Source organism: Gadus chalcogrammus, chromosome 4 (genome assembly GCF_026213295.1).
Source record: "Gadus chalcogrammus isolate NIFS_2021 chromosome 4, NIFS_Gcha_1.0, whole genome shotgun sequence".
NCBI classification, from domain to species: domain Eukaryota; kingdom Metazoa; phylum Chordata; class Actinopteri; order Gadiformes; family Gadidae; genus Gadus; species Gadus chalcogrammus.
In genome coordinates, this window is record NC_079415.1 from 6,623,114 (window position 1) to 6,644,560 (window position 21,447).

General features: G+C 46.1%; 3 protein-coding genes across 3 annotated transcripts in view; 1 reads left to right on the forward strand and 2 right to left on the reverse strand.

Annotated features, from left to right (window-relative positions):
• Positions 1-29: 29 nt before the first annotated feature.
• On the forward strand, positions 30-7,358 carry cwf19l1 (CWF19 like cell cycle control factor 1). The gene is made up of 14 exons (XM_056589220.1): positions 30-258; positions 556-640; positions 1,035-1,119; positions 1,306-1,407; positions 1,803-2,017; positions 2,465-2,580; positions 2,737-2,821; positions 3,193-3,345; positions 3,783-3,969; positions 4,482-4,561; positions 4,846-5,055; positions 5,540-5,659; positions 6,185-6,282; positions 6,702-7,358. Exons 1-14 carry the CDS (start codon positions 236-238, stop codon positions 6,844-6,846), a joined length of 1,704 nt encoding a protein of 567 aa, XP_056445195.1. The 5' UTR covers positions 30-235; the 3' UTR covers positions 6,847-7,358.
• Positions 7,083-19,096, reverse strand: zgc:194209 (uncharacterized protein LOC570908 homolog). Its single transcript, XM_056589222.1, has 9 exons — positions 15,398-19,096; positions 14,104-14,193; positions 13,828-13,949; positions 12,414-12,515; positions 11,901-12,053; positions 11,563-11,678; positions 9,944-10,104; positions 9,121-9,319; positions 7,083-8,420 (listed from the first exon to the last, which is right to left on the reverse strand). Coding segments are annotated over exons 1-9 (1,161 nt in total). The 5' UTR covers positions 15,400-19,096; the 3' UTR covers positions 7,083-8,204.
• rassf3 (Ras association domain family member 3) overlaps positions 19,093-21,447 on the reverse strand; it is a 57,057-nt gene continuing 54,702 nt past the window's right edge. The window contains exon 7 of the mRNA XM_056589221.1: positions 19,093-21,029. Coding sequence (XP_056445196.1) covers positions 20,880-21,029 — 150 coding nt within the window. The 3' untranslated portion in view covers positions 19,093-20,879. The remainder of the gene's footprint in view (positions 21,030-21,447) is intronic.

The following is a 21,447-nucleotide window of genomic DNA, read 5'->3' on the forward strand; positions in this document are numbered from 1 at the left end:
CATTCAATGTTTTTTCTGTTGGTCATTTTGTCAACTTAAACCATCGAGATAATAAATCCACTGAGTCAAGAAGGGTCCGTTTTTCATAATAACATGTTGCTGATATTTATCACAATGGTTAGTTTGTTGTGGCGTATATATCAAAACTGTGAAAATAGTTCCACATGTAATATAGGGGACGAGTATGACTGCCGTACTGGCTGCGAATTTCCAAAAACTGTACTAATTTTGCAACATGGGAGATCAAACTTTAAGAGTGTAAGTATTGTCCACAATACATTTATATATTTAAATGCATTTGCACATATGGGCAACAATCTCTCTCGGTTCTGTGTTTATTGTCTTCAATTGTTCACCCAAAGTCTCGACAAGAAATGATTGTGGAAATCTTCATAATGCTCTATTGGCGGCTACATTAAGATTTCCACGATATAGGTCATTATTTTGACCTATATCGTACATTTGTAAATTAAACGTCCATTATTATTTTAAAAGGAACCGAATCTCCATCATGGACATGTGTGCAAACCGGGTTTTCTGTGTTTCTGCCTTCAGCCTGACGTGTGGGGATGTCCAAGGCAAATTTAACGATTTGTTCAACCGAGTACGGACAATCCAAAAGAAGAGTGGACAGTTTGATGTAAGACAGTCTGACTTGTAATGGACCTAGTAACATGTATTTTACCGTTACACATTGTTATTGCGCCTCAAACGTCCCTTGGTCAGAGAAATGTCACAAACACGAGTTGATCTAGTACATGATGTACATAATACATCCGAGATCATGAAATAGATGAAACCCGATTCAGCTAAATTCAGGATTACACAGGACACAGGAAACAACCCTGAGACAAACCAATCCAAAATGCTTCCACAACTAAATTAGGATGATTTAATTCTGGCCAAAAGCAGTGGGGCCCCTCGTTATTCTAGGGTCCCCAGCATAAAGAATGAACCTGTAGGAAATCATTCTGGCTTGTGTGTGAGGTGGTTGGGCGAGGGACTGAGCTCAAGATTGTGCCGTGGGTTTGCAGCTGCTGCTGTGTGTGGGAGATTTCTTTGGAAAGACCGAGGAGTCAGAGGCAGAGTGGCAAGAATACAAAACCGGAGCCAAGAAAGGTGTGCAATTAGAATACTATGCATAGACTTCTTACTAAAAGACAAAGTGAATATTGTGTCAATTGTGTCCAGACTTTTTCTTATCACAAGATAACTTGAAGCTACTTACAAAATAATTTGCCCCTTTTCAAATGTCCTAAATGAATGCACCATGTTTCCTTTGTTTTTTATTGTGATCTTCTTCAGCTCCCATTCACACATGCGTCCTGGGAGCAGCCAGCCAGGCGACGGTGAAGTACTTCCCCAGCGCAGATGGCTGCGAGCTGGCTGAAAACATCACCTACCTGGGTGAGAGGTGACGGGGAGCGGCAGCGTTACTCCTGGGTCTAATGCTTTCTCACTTTGTTGTTATATCTCAGAACAAATAAGAATTAATTGGAGATGCTAGTGTGATATTTAAGGCTCAATGGATACATTTACATAAATATGTATGTTATTTTTTTTACAAATATATAAAAACAATTTAAGATGTGCAAGATTACTTCAGATTGATTCATATCAACCACTTCAATTCGGCACAGCCATATCCGTCTGGTCGGTTAAGCTGAACATGAAGCAAATATCCCATTGAAAGTTTTTTCCTTGAACAGAACAAAATATTTTGTGAGTAACCATTTCGTCTGTCAACGATGACGACGATGATGATGATGATGGTGTATGCGTGTGCACGCCATCCCCCTCAGGGCGCCGCGGCGTGTTCACGGGGGCGTCCGGCCTCCAGATCGCCTACGTCAGCGGGCGCGAGGCCCTGCAGGAGCCGGCCCCTGCCCACTGCTTCACGCCCAAAGACCTGCTGGCCCTGGTGGCCCCGCTGGTCAACAACTCCAAGTTCCGGGGCGTGGACATACTGCTGACGTCGCAGTGGCCCCGCGGGGTGTGGCAGTTCGGAAACAACCCGGTGAGGCCTTCTGCTTGTAGTTCTTATTTTTATTCATTTGAGCCCGACAATGCATTCTCTGGCTGTCAGTCACTATTCAATTGACAGTGTGCGCAAGATTTGCGATTACATATTTCTAGTAGATTGATGTAGATACATCTGTAATCCATGCTGAGGGCTACAATCCTATTAATACAATTTCACCAAATACCTGATATATGTATTCTTTAAGTTTGACTCCTGGCCGGAGGATAATCTTGTCTACTTTACTTTTGCTCTCACTTTGGCAGAGCTAACTACATTCACAAACCTCGCATATTGTCGATTTAAAGGTGTTCATTAATATCAACTGCATCATTTAGAAAATGTGTGTTTTAGTTGGTTGTTGTTGTGATGAGGAATCGTCCCAACCACTCTACTGCGTACTATCTCCTATTGACTGTAATGCATTTTAATTTGGTTCACCAGGAAGTGAACACCAAGTGCTGCGGCACGGCGTCTGTCGCCAACCTGGCTGACAAGCTGAAGCCGCGCTACCATTTTGCGGCAGTAGAGGGCGCTCACTATGAAAGACTTCCCTACAGGTAGGCAGGTCTCACTATGAAAGACTTCCCAAGCCCTCTCTCTCTCTCTCTCCAGGGATGACAGGTTCTCTGGTATGTCCTCAACAAGTTATGTGTGTGTGTGTGTGTGTGTGTGTGTGTGTGTGTGTGTGTGTGCGTGTGCGTGTTCGTTCTCAGGAACCACATGGTCCTGCAGGAGAATGCGCAGCATGTGAGCCGCTTCATCGCCCTGGCGTCCGTCAGCAACCCCGCCAAGAAGAAGGTGAGAGGAGGACACCTCCAGGAAGTCTCCTTCAAAGGAGTCTCCTTCAACCAAATCACAACCACACTATTTCTTTGTCACATCTGGGTTCCTTGGAAAGGAAGGGGATTTTTGAAAAGTAGAATAGGATAGTCTTCATTGTCCCCCAATTTGGTTTGCAAACACTAGTCAACGCATCCAATACACATCGTAAAATAAACAAATAAAAAACAAATACATATAACATACAGTCGAGAACAATGTGTCTTTTGTAACAGGGACTAGTACCAAAAACGTTTATTTAAAATAAAGATATGTAATTGCTGGTGGTGCTCTTTGACGATATAGACCTCTCTATGCATCAACTTTGCGTCTCTCCCTGGTGCCTCCAGTACCTGTACGCCTTCAACATCGTCCCCATGAAGAGCATGGAGCCGTCGGAGCTGGTCAAGCAGCCGCAGGACGTGACGGAGAACCCCTACCGGCGCAGCGGGAAGGAGAAGCTGCAGCGCGGCAAGACGGGCCTCGACCCCGCTGAGGAAGAGGTGTGTGTGTGTGTGCACGTACGTGTGCGTGTGTGTGTGTGTGTGTGTGTGTGTACATATAAATCGGATAAGTGCTTGGCTTTTCATTTCAGGATTTCGCATTGTGAAGTTGAGGTGTAGATAAAGTTAAAGATAAAGTTTCTTTGTTGCAGACAAACAAATTAGGGTTGAGTCGTGTTTCTGAGTGCTCATGATTATTATTGTTTTTAATTAGTTACCAATGTATTTTTTTCTAATGCATAAAAATCACTTCTTGAAAACATCAATCGACGTCCCCATCTCTGTCGAAAGGGAGGTTGCTGCGTTGCTGTTTCTGATTGGCTCCCATGAATATATAGAGAGCCAATCAGACACGTGTTTAGCACCGCCCCTCCGGTGTGACTCTGTTACCCTCCCATGTCGTCCTGGTAACAGAAGGTCTAATGTTTCCCCTCAAGGAGCCAGCCGCCCAGTTCTTCTTCGACCTGAGCAGAGGGGGGCGTGGCGGGGGGCGGGGCGGGGGGCGGGGCCAGGGCAGGAAGCGGCCCTCCGACGAGGGGGACCGCCCCCCCTGGGACGGGGAGAGGCGGGGCCAGGGGGGGGCGGGCGACGCGGACGGGCAGCCCAGGCAGCCCCGCAGACCACGTGAGTCCGGCCACGCCCACGTCTCTCCGTTGCTATGATATGGAAGTAATAGTCTCCCGTGGGGTCTCTCTAGGGAATTCAATTTTTTTGAGTTTTTTGAATGGTTTGATGAGATATTAACAGTTGCATAAATGCTTTTCTGAAAAGGGAGTTTAGCCCCTAGAAGCTCAAAACTCTTGAGCCTCCCTAAAAGTCACGATTCTAACTGCGATATGTAATCAGGAAGGTTATTCAGGTAGTTTTATTACAAAATGCACAGCTATTAAAGACACCACACGGATGGTTTGACGTCACCTCTATCAGAAACTTCACGCTCTATCCAGTGTTGAAACTGCTGTCTGGCCCAGTCCCTCTCCCAGTCCCTCTCCCAGTCCCTCTCCCAGTCCCTCTCCCAGCCCCTCTCCCAGTCCCTCTCCCAGTCCCTCTCCCAGTCCCTCTCCCAGTCCCTCTCCCAGTCCCTCTCCCAGTCACCCAGCCGGTCCCAGTATGTTGAGTCTCTCCTCTCTCTCCAGCCCAGCCCACCGGTCCGTGCTGGTTCTGTCTGGCCAGTCCTCAGGTGGAGAAGCACCTGGTCATCAGCATCGGCACGCACGTGAGTGGTGGTTCCTCTCCCTCTGACTAAACAACCAGCAAAGCACCATGGCCGACCTGTTGTATTATCTACTGATCTTCAGCCGCTCATTATTTTAAATTGAAGTAGCTTATTTTAACCATATTATGTCGATGTGTGTGACTTTTCAACAAGCTCGTAGCTTAAAATGACCCGGTTGACGTATGTTATCAATGCCGGTCGATGGTCATTTAAATTATTAATAACTGATATATTTTAGAAATCTAAAATTCCCCCTCCCGTATTCTGCTCCCCGCCCCCCCCAGTGTTACCTGGCGCTGGCCAAGGGCGGCCTGACCCCCTTCCACGTGTTGGTGCTGCCCATCGGCCACTACCAGTCGGTGGTGGAGCTGGCCTCCGAGGTGGTGGAGGAGATGGACAAGTACAAGGCCGCCCTGCACAAGTTCTACAAGAGCCGGGGCGAGCGCTGCATCTCCTTCGAGAGGAACTACCGCAGCCAGCACCTCCAGCTACAGGCAGGCAGCCGGGGGGAGGGGCTGGAACCAAAGGGATGGGCGTTGATCATGGGAGAGGACTTAGTAGTGGGGTGTTGGTGCTACTGCATGCAAGACACAACAAATATGATGAGCAACTGAGCAGCGTCTACTATTAAAATTAAAATGTTAATAGTAATTTTTGGAAGAAATATACTTATTAATTTGCAAGTATAACGACACACAGACGTATACAATTATGCACACACAAAACAAATCGAGATCAAACTAAGTATAAGCTATTAATAATGATAATAATAATAATAATTAATTAATAATGAATTAAAATGTGATAAAAAAAAAAATATATAGATAGATATAATCTCCTGAAAGCCTTTAGTCTCAATAAATAAGCATAAAGCATATAAACAAATGCCAAAAAGTATTTTTCCTTAACAGCTGGGAGCTATAAGAGTATGTATGGTGGCAAGTCCTCCAGTCCAACCGGGTGTCCATGGCTCTGCAGGTTGTGCCGGTGCCTCTGGATAAGTGTGCCACTGAGGACATCAAGGAGGCCTTCATGGTCCAGGCCGGGGAGCAGCAGATGGAGCTGATGGAGATCCCCGAACACACGGACCTCAAGCAGGTACGACCCTGACCCGAGGCTGCCTTCGCCAGACCCATTCGCAAACGGGTATTTTTCTGGAACTTCTGTTTAATTTTCGAACAAAAAAGGCCTCTGGACTAAAGGGCGTTGGACGCAATTGGTTAGACAAACAACCAATCAGAGCAATGTGATGTGTGATGTCAGTGGCCTCCATTTTGGTTGTCAATCAAAAAGGCCTAAAGAAAATGGCGATCCCATAGGGCGCTCCGGTTAAGTTATCGTACTTAAAACACCCCATATTAGATCAACGGTTGTGACTGGCCTTTTAGTAAGTTATTAATTAGTTAATTAGTTATTTTATGAATTTTACCTAATTTATCCTTTTGTACTTATTGCACTATAGAGAGACAACCGAGAGACAACCGCAATTTCGATTTCTCAATTTGTCTTGCACATATTTTGGGAATTGACAAAAGCTGACAGACTTTTTTTTTACTTTGACTTCGACATTTCCCTCCCCCTTTTATAAAACGTAAATTTTTCCACATGTTTTGTTTGTCTCAGATTGCCCCACCGGGGACACCGTACTTCTACGTGGAGCTGGACACGGGAGAGAAGCTCTACTACCGTATCCAGAAGCACTTCCCTCTTCAGTTTGGCAGGTAAGATAGAGAGGATTTTTAAACGAGGGGGCCTTGAACTTGGCCGCCAATAGCCAGCTTACTAGGATAGAAGTTTTAAATAAAATAAAATAAATGACTTGGTGCTGTATAACACCTTAAATGTATGATTCTGATTTTAAAGAAGTACACAAGCGTGCAAGTTAACCGTGACAGTTCATCCAATCATCCATTGCAATGCTTTTTTATCTTTTTAGTTTTCCCCATTTTTATATGTTACCATCTCACTTTCCAATATGAGACCGTCGTTTCAAAGTGTCACTTGTCAGAGGGGCCTCTAAAGTGTGTGTGTGTGTGTGTGTGTGTGTGTGTGTGTGTGTGTGTGTGTGTGTGTGTGTGTGTGTGTGTGTGTGTGTGTGTGTGTGTGTGTGTGTGTGTGTGTGTGTGTGTGTGTGTCACAGGGAGGTGCTGGCCAGCGAGGCCCTGCTCAACATCCCGGCGCGGGCCGACTGGAAAGAGTGCAAGCAGACGAGGGAGGAGGAGGAGCAGTGCAGTGCCACGCTGAGGGACGCCTTCAAGCCCTTCGACTTCGCCTTGGAGGACTGAACACAAACACACACCCCTACACACACACATACACACACCTGCCTACACGCGCACCCCAACACACACACCTACCTACAGACACACACGCACCTCTGTAGTTTTCTGGAGTGGCTCTGTATTTTTGGATGTCCGGGCGGCGCAAAGAAAACTAGTTTGAAGTCATGAATAATTTCTGCAGATGCTGTCCACAGAGGAAATTATTTTTCTGGCGACCCAAGTCGGTCAAAAGTCACATTTGTTGATGCGTGATAAGAGATTTTATTTGTCATATCCATCACACTTTATCAATGGTTTTTAAAACGTGTGGAAATTTTTTTACGTCAACTTTTTGTATAACAGCTACACAGCGCTATTCTTTTACGACCAGGGAAGGCCTATTTTACCGTCAAAAACAAACATGGTGGTTGGGTTTCAGGAGTATTGTGGGGAATTATTTTCAAGATCTGTGTACAGATCTTAAAATACTTTGTATATTGGTGATGATTAAACTTTTTTATTGTGATTCTGGTGCCGGCTGAAATCATTCCTTGGTCATAACTTTGTTTATTCAAATTAACATTATTTCCGTTACAAAGATGCCAAATTGTGATGCCACAAGCACATATTAAATATATTTTTAGTAGCATGACGTTTTGTGAAATACAGCCATAGGCACATACATGATGTCATTCTATTGTAGTAAATCATGCCTGAACAAACCAGCAAATACTTTAGTAGAAAATATCTATTTCCTGTTAATAAATAGTTTACATGAAAAGGGGTCAAATGTAAATTAGAAATAATTTTGCTGTTAATCAGAATGGAGGGTTTAAAGGTTTCTGATGTTGCAAAAAAAACAAAACTGGATTACAATTCCGGCACACCATGCAGGTTTTAAACTGACTTGTTAGTGGTAAACATTCAAATGATATTTACAAAGCTTCTGCGTTATGAGCTTGGAGAAAGCAGTCCAGTGTCAACGATTAAAAAAACAAATGTAATTCAGACCTGTGTTACATAGTATATTGTATTATACTATATTATATAGTACATTGCTCTCTTACTAATGTCATTCTTCACAGGTCTCTTTGTTCAAGTGAATGGACAGTTCAAAATAGATAATTCCTTTTTAAAACACAATCCTTCTATTGTATATTCACTGCTGCTGAGGTACCATGCAATTTGAGGCTCAAATGTCTCAGGATAACGTGAAACTTTTCTCAACAAAAGACTGTTTAAACACAAGTCACCATTAATAACCGGATGGGTCCATCCCAGCCCAATCGTCCTACGCCCGCTCTAACTCATCCCAGGATATGGTTCCTTTACGTTGGTAGGTCCTCCCTCCCCGTCCTCCGCGGTGGGGGTCTCTCTCTCTCTCAGCTCTGCCAGCCGTCCAACACCACCAGGTAGGGCTGGTCGGTGCTGCCCAGGTAGGTCCGTCCTCCGCGGGGGTTCTGGAAGACGTCGCTGACGGCCCGCGTCACCGTGCCGTCGGGGTCGTGGTGCGAGCCCTGCAGACGGCCGTCCAGGGCCAGCTCCAGGACCATGGCGTGGCGGGGCAGCAGGACGTTGTACCAGCCCAGAGGCACCATCTGGTGGGGGGGGGGGGGGGGGGGGAGACAGGAGGTCTGATGCGAGGCTGGAAGGGGGGAGGGAAGGCCAACTTTCTTCTTTCTGTGTCTGTGTCTGTGTCTGTGTGTTTGTGAGAGTGAGTGTGTATGTGCGTGAGTGTGTGTGTGTGTGTGTGTGTGTGTGTGAGTGTGTGTGTGTGTGTGTGTGAGTGTGTGTGTGTGTGTGTAAAGGCTCCCCTACACCTCTTAACAATTTAAAAAATAACCCGCTGTACTCTTGACCCAAATTATGACCACACCCCCAAACCTATGGTTGACCAATCATGTGCCAACGCCGGGCAGATTTCAGTTAATTTCAACCAATCACAAAAATTTGCATTAAAATATTACAAATACAATCCAATATGGAGAAGTGCACTCAAATCTATAAAGTGTGTTTATTTAACGTAAACCAAAGATACTTTTTAATCCCGGTTGGTGTTGATCTTTGGCTGAACCACAAATTTGATGATCTTGGCCTTTCAAAGTGTCTAATATTGTGCTATCTATACATATGCTAACCCCATGAAAGCAAGGAGACCTGTATCCTCTGTAGAAGGTTCATCAGTGAGTCTGGTTACATTAGACTAAAATCTCCCATATGGCGCTATGCACTGACCGCGGTTGCGTGTCCTATGATACTAGTCACCACGGTGATGGGGAAGAGGTCGGAGTCACCCACCTTAGCGAGGAAGCGCTTCAACGCCGGGTACGGCGCGATCACGTCCAGGAACGGGGGGAGGAGCTTCCGGAAGCGGGGCGTGGTGATGCCGACCAGGAAGGCGTCGCCGCTCGCACTGAGACGTATGTTGTCGGGGTAACCGATCATGTTGTCGAGGACCACCTCCTTGGTACCTGCCTTGGGCCCCTTCAGCCAGAACCTTCAAGACATTAAGTAGTTTTATGACTTATGATCCTCTTATGAGGATGTTTTTATTTATTTATTATTTATTTTTGCATTTTTATTATGGGTGTGCATCTCTCCGCATGTGGTACGATTCAGGGACGATACATTTTAATATTGACAAATATTTCAACCAATGACATTGCTCAAAATAACTTGAAATTTTCGACCAATGAGATAACTCGAAATAAATTGAGATTTTCTACCAATGAGATCGCTCTAAAAAAAATTTTTTTTAGAATTGACATCACCCAACATTGCTGATACGACCTTTAAGCCTCAATGAAATGATTAAATCGGCGCATCGACCGATTCTAGGTCCGATTCAGGGGCCCACGTATCCATGTAGTCGCATCTTTATTAATCCAACCGGTAAACAATTCGTATCGGTGAATCGTTACACCCCTAATTTTTATGCTTTGTGTGTGTGTCTGCGTCAATGCAAGCGAGTATGTGTGTGTGTGTTTGTGCATGTGTGCTTAGCATGGGTATCAATGTGTGCGTGTACATGTGTGTGTGCATGAGTGCATGTGTGCGTGGGTTGGGTATCAATGTGTGCATGTGCCTCCATGCATGTGTGTGTGTGTGTGTGTGTTTGTACCTGAGTATGCGTCCGATGCTGGTCTCGGCCAGCAGCAGGAAGTCCTCGTCCGGGGACAGGGCCAGCCCGTTGGGCATGTACAGAGAGTCCAGCAGCACCGCCACCCGCCCACTCTCAGGGTCGTAGGTCAGCAGGCGACCCAGGGCGTTCAACTCGATCACCTGCACCAACATAGCCCCGCGTTAACGCTGCCGCAACACCTTTGTTTACGGAGTCAAATCATTGGTGAACCAATAGGATCGCTCAAAATAAATTGATACATTTGTGCTTTGGGTGACCATTTTTTTCCGACCATTATTTTAAGGCTAAAGTAATTTATATGTATGCCTTCCAACATTGATTTTCCTCCATAAACAATGGTGTTCAATCGTTGGTCGAATGGAGCGTGATCATGAATGGAGCAGAGTTGTGGATTGCCCATGGCAGGTGTGAGGGGAGGCAGGGGGACATGTATTGCAAGAATGCAAAAACTACAGGAAGCACACAATAATGAAGTCAGGGTACTGACATGACCGCAGTGTCAGACTGCTAGGCTACACTGACGGTACAAATACTAACACCTTACAATTGGAGAGGAAGGAATCTACCTCTAAATTAGCTAGTTATAGCTAATGTATCTATTCATTTTTTGTATCATTTTGGCAGCTGGCCACTCCCCCAGTTTTCAAGTTCACCCAGCAACTCATCCATCCACCCTCCACCCTCCCTACCTCCCTCCCTCCCTCCCTCCAACGTATGTGCTAGCCACATTTCTACAGCCTAGTCTGTACAGAATGGCCCATAAATGGTTTCTCTCCCCAGTAAAAACTTGTCTTCCCAGTGATTTGTGAGGCACGAAGTTGCCCGGCAACAAGAATAAAAGCCTCCCCCTGTACAGTCCTCCTCCCACTCCCTGCAGAGAGAACACTTCCTTCCTCGTGGTGAATCCGTCTCTGTCTGTGAGATTGGCCTCAACAAAGGGACAACCTTGTGGTGAACTGAAGCTGGTCATTCAAATCATTATCTCTTTTCCCCCCCGTTCTTTCTCATTTCCTTCTGATCTCTTCTTTCCGCCTGCTTTATTGGAGCCACCATTCACGGAGAAGAGTTTGTGATTTGATCCAACAGATTTCAAAGCGTTCTATTTTGCATTTGAGACTAAAATATACAAATCGGTGGAAGGTCCCTTTCCATTTGAATGGGAATGTCCGGGTGCCAGGACAACGAACACAACACACACGGATATAAATGGATAGGAGACCATTAGGAGACCATTGCTCCATTCCCCCAACCACAAAGAAACACTTCAGAAACAACAGGAGAATGTTTAAAGGACAAGTTGTTTACATACTGTCACATTACCCAAGGTTCATGGTGTGTGTGTGTTTGTGAGTGTGAGAGAGCGTGTGCTTGAGTGCGAGTATGTATGTATGTATGTATGTATGTAGGTAGGTAGGTAGGTAGGTAGGTAGGTAGGTAGGTAGGTAGGTAGGTAGGTAGGTAGGTAGGTAGGTAGGTAGGTAGGTAGGTAGGTAGGTAGGTAGGTAGGTAGGTAGGTAGGTAGGTAGGTAGGTAGGTAGGTAGGTATGTATATGTGTGTGTGTGTGTGTGTGTGTGCGTGCGTGCGCGCGTGTGTGTACCTCAAGTTTGACGTGGCGACGCCCCCAGCGACTGGAGGAGTCGGTGAAGTAGACGAGGCCGGTCTGGGGTGAGATCTCCAGACCGTTGAGGAAGGCGAAGGGCCGGCCGTCAGCTCCTGAAGGCCACAGAGAGACACACACACACACGCACACACACACAAACACACACAATTATTGTGTCGCAATAACACTATGTTTCAATAGATCTCAACTCCTCTTCACACCCACACACACACACACACACACACACACACACACACACACACACACACACACACACACACACACACACACACACACACACACACACACACACACACACACACACACACACACACCTTCAGAGTTGGCCAGGAGGAGGGTCTTCTGTCCGGTCTGGGGGTCCACGCTGTGCAGTCCCAGGTACGAGTCCGCCACGATCAGCTGACCGCGCCGGTCCAGTCGGACGCCGTGGGGACGACCGCACACCGGCTCATAGTCTGGACTACTGCCTGCCAGGGGGGAGGGAGGGAGGGAGGGGGGAGGGAGGGAGGGGGGGGGGGGGGGGGGGAGTGAGTGAGTGACACACACACACACACAGTGAGTGAGGGAGTGAGTGACACACACACACACACACACACACACACACACACACACACACACACACACACACACACACACACACACACACACACACACACACACACACACACACACACACACACACACACACACAAACAGTGAGGAGGGGAGTGAGTGAGGGGAGACAGACAGACCGACAGACAGACAGACAGACAGACACAGACAGACACACACCCCCACACACACACAAACACACAGCCCTGATCAGGTGTTGCCCACGTCGTTCTCACCACATTCTGGGATGTCCCGGCCCATCTGGGTGATCAGGGTCAGTGTGTCGTCTGGCCCGATCCTCCACAGCTTCCCATCGACTGTACCAGTGTACACGTTACCTGACAGGCAGACAGACAGGCCACCCGAGGGACAGACATTAAACGGAAAGACAGACAGGAATGCAGACGGACATGATAGACAAAAAGAAGGACAAGAAGACAGAGAGACGGAGAGAGACCAGTTAGGGACAGACCTGTAGAGCTACTCAGAAGCAGACTTTCACCCAAGATAAGGATTTTGCTGAAAGAATACCCAATAATAAAGGACAGTCTGACACGCAGAGAGAGGGATCGACCAACAAGCAGCTGATCTAATGATTTTGGGTTGACCAGGCTCTGGGACGCCATTCAGCATTTCATGCTATAACATGTTATTACCTCCTATGGAATTAGAAAGGATTTGAAATGCTCAGATTAACATTCATACCACCACAAGGACTTGGGATTTCCTCTCTATAATGCGGCATGCACCAACTTCAAACTTTGAGAGTGGAATAGAAAAGGGATTGGAAATACATTAAATTAGGAGACAAATCTTCTGCGAGCGAAGCATTCAATTTGCCCCACACTCATCAGAATTATGGCTGTACATTACTCAGATGTGAAGCGGCCCCTTGGGTCTACGAACTTCTTTAGGATTCTTGAGTCTCTGAACGAAGCTGGGAACTTATTTAAGGCCCAATGGGAGACCTTCTAATCCCGCTGAAGCGATCCACACATGATGTTGGAGAGCAAAGGGTTGGGCACGAGGTCCGATATTAGGAATATAGCCAGACGTAGACGGGAGTTTAGTGCACTTATCTCCATAAACGTGTTCATTGGTTTACATTCTCGGTCGGCGTCCACCGGAAAATCAGAGTGGTGAGCTGAGCCCAGCGTAGCATCGATGCTAGGGTGAGCTTCAATACTGCTCAATAATACTTGACATCGCCAACGCGGGCGCCAAAAGCTCATCATGGGTAGACCACTTTATTCACCAGGATGTTCCATCCGTGATGGATGCCGCAATGACCCCCCTTTCCCCTCCCATTGGTTCGATCCATCCCCGCTCTTCCATTACATATTGCACAATATTGATTTTTTTTCCCCCCTTCCTCCTATTCCTCGATACGGTATCTTATCTGTCTGGAAGGTTCATCTGTACACTTTAATGGGACCAGACTTTGACCTTAAAAGGGACGAACGGGACGAAAAGGGACAAACATGGACCTCTCTCTCTCTCTCTCTCTCTCTCTCTCTCTCTCTCTCTCTCTCTCTCTCTCTCTCTCTCTCTCTCTCTCTCTCTCTCTCTCTCTCTCTCTCTCTCTCTCTCTCTCTCTCTCTCTCTCTCTCTCTCTCTCTCTCTCTCTCTCTCTCTCTCTCTCTCTCTCACCATCCTGATCGGCAGTGAAGGATTCTGGTCCATGTAGTTTCCCGGTAAAAACTCTGCGGCCCTTCTGAAGGCGGGTGTTAACAGCCAGGGGCCCCTCAAGGGCCGGAGGGGGGCCCTTCAATCTGAGGGCAAAAGCAGAACAAAAACATCGTAACCACATGATTATGATGACGACGGGCATTTCTCAATGCTTTCCTTTATGCCGACGAATGCATAAGAACCGCGGGCCCCCGGTGTGCATGACCCCGTGGCCCGGGGGGGGGGGGCGGTACTCACACGTGGGGTTTGGGGTCGATCGGGGACGGCAGGAGATAGACCGCTACCCCCAAGGCGCAGAGAGCCACCAGGCACGCAGCCTTGCCCAACCTGCAGAGGAGAGGATAAGGGGAAGGGGAGGAGACGTGTTGTGTGGTAAACACAGCTGGAGGGGCCAATGGATTCATATTTTCCGCCATTCATTCATTCATTGTATTCGTTCTATTGAAGCACCGGCACGGACAATAAAGAACCTGCTTCACTGGTTTGGTCTCCATTGATGCGGGTTGATTCCGGTTTATGAATTTAGATAAGTTATAATTTTGCTGAATCTGTTGTTGCCAGTATTTTATTGAGATGATACGTCATGGTTGAACAACACATGGTAAATATATTTTATGCACACTACGACATTGTTTTTCATATTCACAGGCCCTGATGCTAATCCTAGTTTAGCCCTATTCCTGTGTTTAGGTGGCGGAAGGCGACGCTGAGGACTACAGTGTTTTGAAACACAGATTTATTGTAATTTAACTGTCGGGCAGCTGCAAGGCCTGACCTTGTGAACTTTGGCATACATCTGCGATCATACAGAAGAGATGACGTACGCAACATTGCCTAGTTACTTAGTTACTCTCTCTCTCTCTCTCTCTCTCTCTCTCTCTCTCTCTCTCTCTCTCTCTCTCTCTCTCTCTCTCTCTCTCTCTCTCTCTCTCTCTACATATTAATACTCAAGCAAACTTAATAATCCTATATCTTAACAACCCCCCCCCCCCCCCCCCCCCCCCCCCATGCACTCAAAGACATGGACTGTTCCAGTCTAATTCTCGTCATGGTCAAATTAACACACCCTATGGGTCCCCCACAGAGGTATTTGCAGCTATAACAGTAAACACTTTGTATGCAAAATAGGAACTGAAATACCACATACAATGATCCAATAATATAATCATCATTTAGGAATTATTCCTACTGGTTGCCCAGTAGGAATAATTAGTCAAATGTTGAGCTGCTCAGAATGTATGCAAACATGACAAAACGATTCTAGATTAAAATGACATTGGTTTTGCTGAACACGGTCAAACTTCTGCAATACAGGTTCTTTAGACGTCAGTCGCTTGGATATTGAAAGTATTGCAGGTTTCCGATACAGTCAAAACGTAGCCCATCTAACTTAAACATAATTTCCCATTGTTATATAAATTGTTAAACATGTGACATGGATCTTGAATTAAACTGCAATTCATTCCCTACAGTGAAGCCTACTCAGCATTGGTCTCAACTCTAAAAGCATCGCTTGCCATGCTTCACTTACATCACGGAATGGCTCTCTTGATGAAAGCCCCAACAGAGGAAGTTATGAAAGAGCGGTTCGGCCGATACTCCGAGTCCTCTGTTGTCTTTTTTGTCTTCGTTGGACGCGTCTCGACGTGCATGAAGTGAGCAAGAGTGTCCTGCAAGTCAGGCGTGATTTTGGTGTGTGGGTATGTCTGTGAGTTGTCTGCAGTCTGCACAGATCGGGGTCTCCAGAAGGTGTGCGCGGCTTGTAGCGGCTGTGATCACGGTTTGTTGATATGTAATGGGGGTCAAAATGAGGACGAGAGGGGGAGGCGGAGGGGGGAGAAGGGGGCGTTACGGTTGAGTGGCACTTAAAGAGGGGAACCTCAGTTGGTAGGAACAGGGATCCAGGAATGAATACAACTGTAGCCTAAGTAACTACAGCAATATCCCATCAGAAATAATATAAAAGTTAAACTCATCCAAGCATTGCCGCGGGGACGACGGGGCTGCAGCACCCCCTAGCGGTTATTTCGCGTTTATTTATTATTATTTTCCCTGCTTAACCCCTCTATGAGTCAGTGTAAGGTAAAGGGTAATTGTGTAGGTTTAAATCTATACAAACATGGTATACAGCCATGTTTTAAAATGGGTTGCTATTGAGGCAAATTATTTCAAAGCTGTGGATTAGCATTTTATTAAAAAGGAGGAATGATTAAATGGGACAATCATGTAAATAAGTTAAACTTTATTTGATGCTTTCAAGAATAGGATTTTATTTTCCTGTCAAACGTATCATTAACCAATAACGATGTCATGTCACTCATTGGCAATGTGTTGATAACAAAAAACGAGAAAATAAACTAGACAGACTTTGGTTTATTTAAATTTCAACTTTATTTGATGGAGACGACCTTTTAAAATAAAAGTCACATTTGGTAATGACTCAAACAGAAAGATAATTACCATAAAAAATAAAGTAAATCAGTTACCATATTCCTATCAAGAGAATTCCAATGGAGGAAAGTCAAAGCATCGAGTCTCATTTGTATGTGGGTGTTACCCCCCTTCAGCTTCCGAGATTCGGTCGCTAATCGGTCCACTTGGGTAGATTGACAGAAAGGCACTAGGGTGGTGAGCGGACAAGGACTTTTAAGCGACGCAGGAGGGCTTTAGCACACCCGAGCCATTTCACTCAAAAACGTAGTATATCCATCCGCACGCATTACAATGGTGGCGTCTCAACTCCTGATATATCGAATATAATGCATTTCCAACTGTTATGATTGTGAATCCTTCGCTAGAGTGATGCAGGTGTTACAACACCTCAGACACTTTTTATGGCCGAATATATCCAATTGTTAACATTTTAAAAATACTATCAAAAGAAGTACAAGATCTTTGGCATTTGACATAACTGCATGCAAAGTAGAGACATAAGATTGTACATATCTAAGGCAAACCAGGCTCAGGACCAAAACACGTTAGCGGTCCCTTTTTATATCTAAAATATGGAAAACATAAATTCATGTTTTAAAACATTTTAACAAGAATGCTCTGAAAAACAAAGCTTAAACCAACTATTTCTCAAACCCTACTGGCCCAATATGTTTTAATTGTGTCAACGCACAGGCAAGCCAAAGGTTCCAAGTGGAGGCAGAATCAGGACTGCATCGATCCAAGTGTTGGTGTGCTACAACAAATTCAAGTCTCATGTAGTTTAGTTAAGAAATGTTGATTAAGAACGTATGTACATTTTCTTGTTCCCCCGTTGTCGCTGAAGAAGGAAATACACCCATGTATACTTTGAGCGCGTGCGCTGCCACGGTTACCAATTTACGAGCAGGCAATTAGCGTCTACTCTTGTGCATACAAGGGGGAGGAGCCGGAGGCCGTGACGTCATCCCCCATCGCAACACCTGCGGGCGTCGAGTGAAGAGTAAAGGAGCGACGGTTTCACAGTCTACGGAAAACGACCACTAGTATGTGACGAAGCTTATCTAGTGACATTTAAAAAACAAAATAAAACTACTCACACTAGAAGTAATGGAAGAACAAAATGGAAAAATAATGAGAAAATGAAAATCCACACAAAGTTTACACTTGACGTGGTATGAGTATAGCTGACATGCTGAAATTAACTTGATTACACCACCAACTAGATACAACCGGGTATAGCATCCATCAAAAGACGATTGCAGACGTCCGGGCTGTAGCGCGATATAACGCTGGGAAGCCATCGGATAAAAAATAGAAAAGAAAAAGAGTAGACAGAAAAATCTAAGATCCATATTCCCTGAATTATAAAGATTAAAGTGCCCAAGAGATACTTTAGGTCTATACTAGGACTGGTCTAAGACAAGGTCCGTGTGTGTGTGTGTGTGTGTGTGTGTGTGTGTGTGTGTGTGTGTGTGTGTGTGTGTGTGTGTGTGTGTGTGTGTGTGTGTGTGTGTGTGTGTGTGTGTGTGTGTGTGTGTGTGTGTGTAAGCCAGGGCCTTGAGTCCACCTGTGATCAGAGAAGCCTTGTTGAACATACAGGCTAACAACAGACATGGCTTTAAAAGGTCCTTATAATATTCCCCACAAAGAGATCCATTTCAAACGTCATAAATTCTATTACCCAGTGTTTAGAAAAGATTACATTTTAAGTTCGAATTTGGGTTAAAAACCCCTTTAAATAAAAATACTACAACTATACTCCACTGTCACAAACAGGACGTAGCATCTAATAAATTTGCTCCAGGCAACGCCTAATAAAATTCACTTTTTATAAAAAATATCTTTGGTTACAGTATACAATAAAAAAAACAAAAACATCAAATATAAGTATAGGCCTAGTCGCATATTCTCACTTGCTTGTTTAGACACAGAACTCAATAGAGTATATTATGGTCTTCGGCCACCAGATGGTGCTGGTCTACTACCGTCCAGACCGCCGCACAGTCGTTTCTGATGCGTCATCGAGTGAAACAGGTCAGCGATTTAAGTTTGCGACCTCTACACATACACCTTTTGCTTCACGCGTCATTGCCAGAGGCTAACTTTGCATACGTTTTCTTGGGACTGATTGACAGTGATAAGTGAGAGAGTGTCAAGCAGGTCAACCGTTGTCTCACATGGTGCCACCCCCTGGTTAGTAGATATCCACTGAACACGTGCCTCTTCAGTCACACATGCCACCGACCCTAACCGGTCCATGCCCCGGGTGAGCGTCTACACAGGGTACGCCAAGGGAACAAGCTCGCGCCCGCTACGATAAAATAGTCTTTAAATGCGATACAACCCGGTAAGGGGTTGCCGTTGCAAACTGCACGCAACCATTGTGCTTCACAAAGGTTCTGCATCGGCCGGATAACATTCACAGCAACACCTAGTTGGTTCCACGCCGGGTCGTCAATGCGTCCCGTGTGCAATGTGCTGATTCGCTGATCTCATTAGAGGGCAACGGGGTGGTCAGCGCGGGCGTTGGCTGTACCACAGAGCCCCGGTGCATTGTGGGAACAGAGCACCTGGAGCTGTGTGGTTAAGATAAAAGCCGTTTGGAAACGAGCGCTACGATGGATGGATGGATGGATGGATGGATGTCCGGGAGTGAGGGACAATGTGTCCTTTGAGTCCTGCAGTGCAACGTTATCTAGCCCCCCTTCAACCACACTCCCTTATCTCTCCCACGTTTTGTTGTGGATGTCAGCACAGGACACATGCCTGCTGCACCATTAACAAGCCCCCCCCCCCCCCCCCCCCCCCCCCCCCAAGAGGGGTCACACAGCTGAAGCAGTCTGCTGATCCATGGGATGTTGGGGACTCCACCACCCCATGCCCCAGGCCGTCACTCTCGGTTTAGTCGAACCAAGCACATCAGCAAAAGGGTCCAGTTCTCAACGACTGTCCAGTTCTCATCACATCTCTCGATTCAGCCCTTTCAAAACTCCTCGTCATCTAATTTTTGCATAATTTGCTCTTTAACGCGAGTCTTCTGTCTGTCTTTCCTCATTTCCTTCTCATACCCATTTCCCAAAGTTCCTCTCCTACTTCCTTTCGGTCAAATGACCAACTTCCTGCTACAAGAACCTTCTCTTTCGTCTGTCCCTCCTCTCCTTCACCTAATGTCACGTGAAGGTCTTGACGTTACGAGGAGACCATAATCCATACCAACATACATCCAATACCTTCTTGTGACTCAACAACAAAAAGCACACGTTTTTGACACGAGGGGCCCTATTTCCATCTACCGTTAACCTTTGCACTCTGAGTATATCATCATCTGCCCCTCTACCGTGCTGCTACCACATTGAGGACCGCTTGGTTTAACTGTTCTGCCTCTGATGCACAACCTTCTCAACCCTTTAGGGCACACATGTTTTCCACAGAGACTTAAATCTCATTCCTCATCTCACTAAACCACCTGCAGCTGACAAGCTGCTGACAACGCCCCTGTTTTTCTATTTTGTTCCAGACTTTAGTATTCCACTCCACGGGGCTCTGATCACACCACATCGTCTCCACCCTATCTCAACATTCAAAGCCAAAGACCAACTTTTCCTCCTTTGCCTCCTCATGGGCCGATTCGGCCAAACACCTGTCCAGTTTAAAGTAGCATCGGCAAACTGCCCGTTTCAAATCGATTGTGAAGAAGGATAGCTTCTGGCTCCGCCCTCTCTCTACGGCACAGAGTGTGACGGTCTAGCGACACTGTGCGCTCGGCCTCAAGCAAGACGTTTCAGATTGTTGCTACGCCTTTGAGCTAAAAAATAAAATAAGACTTTTCTTTGCGACACAAAAAGAACAGATCTCCGCAGACATAAATTAACAGAAGACTATGTACAAAAATGTGACACTTAAATAAAACCGAAAAATAAAACATGTAAAACATCCTAGGATTGAGGATCTCTCCGTTCAAAGGAGGAAATAAAATCCTAAGAAAACACAACAACACACAACGAAAGATTGCATAATGATTGCAGATGAGACGGCAGAGAGTTGGGGTTGGGTGGGATAGAGCCGTCGCAGAGAGAGAGAGAGAGAGAGTCCAGGGAAGATAACCCAATATGGCACAGTGATAATAGCGAGCGTGATTCTTTGGTATGTTGCGTGTGGACGAAAGGCCTCCTCTGTTTGCACCGAACCAATGTCTTGGCAGCCTCCTCCACAACCACCACCACCACCACCATCAGCCACACAGCAGAGGGCATCACTGCCCCCGACCCCAGTTCACCCATCTCCTCTGTGGAGATGGGAGGTGATGGCGGTGTTTAAAGCAATACACCCCAGGCGTGATTCGTCTCTCCTCCGTCAGCTTCGTTCCTCTCCTCCAGTAGGATGACCTCCTCCGCCAGCAGTTCATGGGGGGGGGGGGGGGGTGGGTGGGATCCTTAGTCCTCCAATGGGAACGGACGCTTCCGTCCACGCTAGCCAATCCCGTCGTCGCCATCAGAGTCCGCCAGCCCGCTAGGCTTCAGTAGTCATGTTTTATATTATAGTTTTTAGTCGTTGTCGTTGTTGTATTCCTCTCCTCGTAGTTACGGCGCCCCCGGGGGGGCATGCAGGGCCTCCTGGAGCTTTTGGCGGTAGTTGTCATAGCGACGCCTGATGGCATCCTCCTGCTCCTTCTCCTCCTTCTCCAGGAAGCGCAGGAAGTTGCAGAGCTCCGGGATGGAGAAGGCGTCCCACTGGAGGAGGAGGAGGGACGGGGACAAGCGGTTATTCTGAGATGTCTCAATCAAAGCTTGAGTGGTTGAAGAAGAGGTTAACATCATGGAGCAATGGGGGATCCCAAACAGAAAAAACGTGTCAAATTTGAAAATAACCGCTAAAGTCACTACATTTACTTTTGCCGACCAATTTCCAGTCTCCGATTAATAACGTAACTTGTTAACAATTAATTATATTGCAGCCACAGCAGCAGAACCAAAATGGCGTCTGCTACTGTAATGAACTTCTGTCATTGATAGGACCAGTACATTGGAGAGATGCGTGTAGCGACAGATGCTACCACGCTCCTCCATCTCATGTTGCATTGGCATAACATCCTACTGTATTGTTGTGAAGTTATGTTACTGTAAACATGTACGAGGGAACATGCTTAAA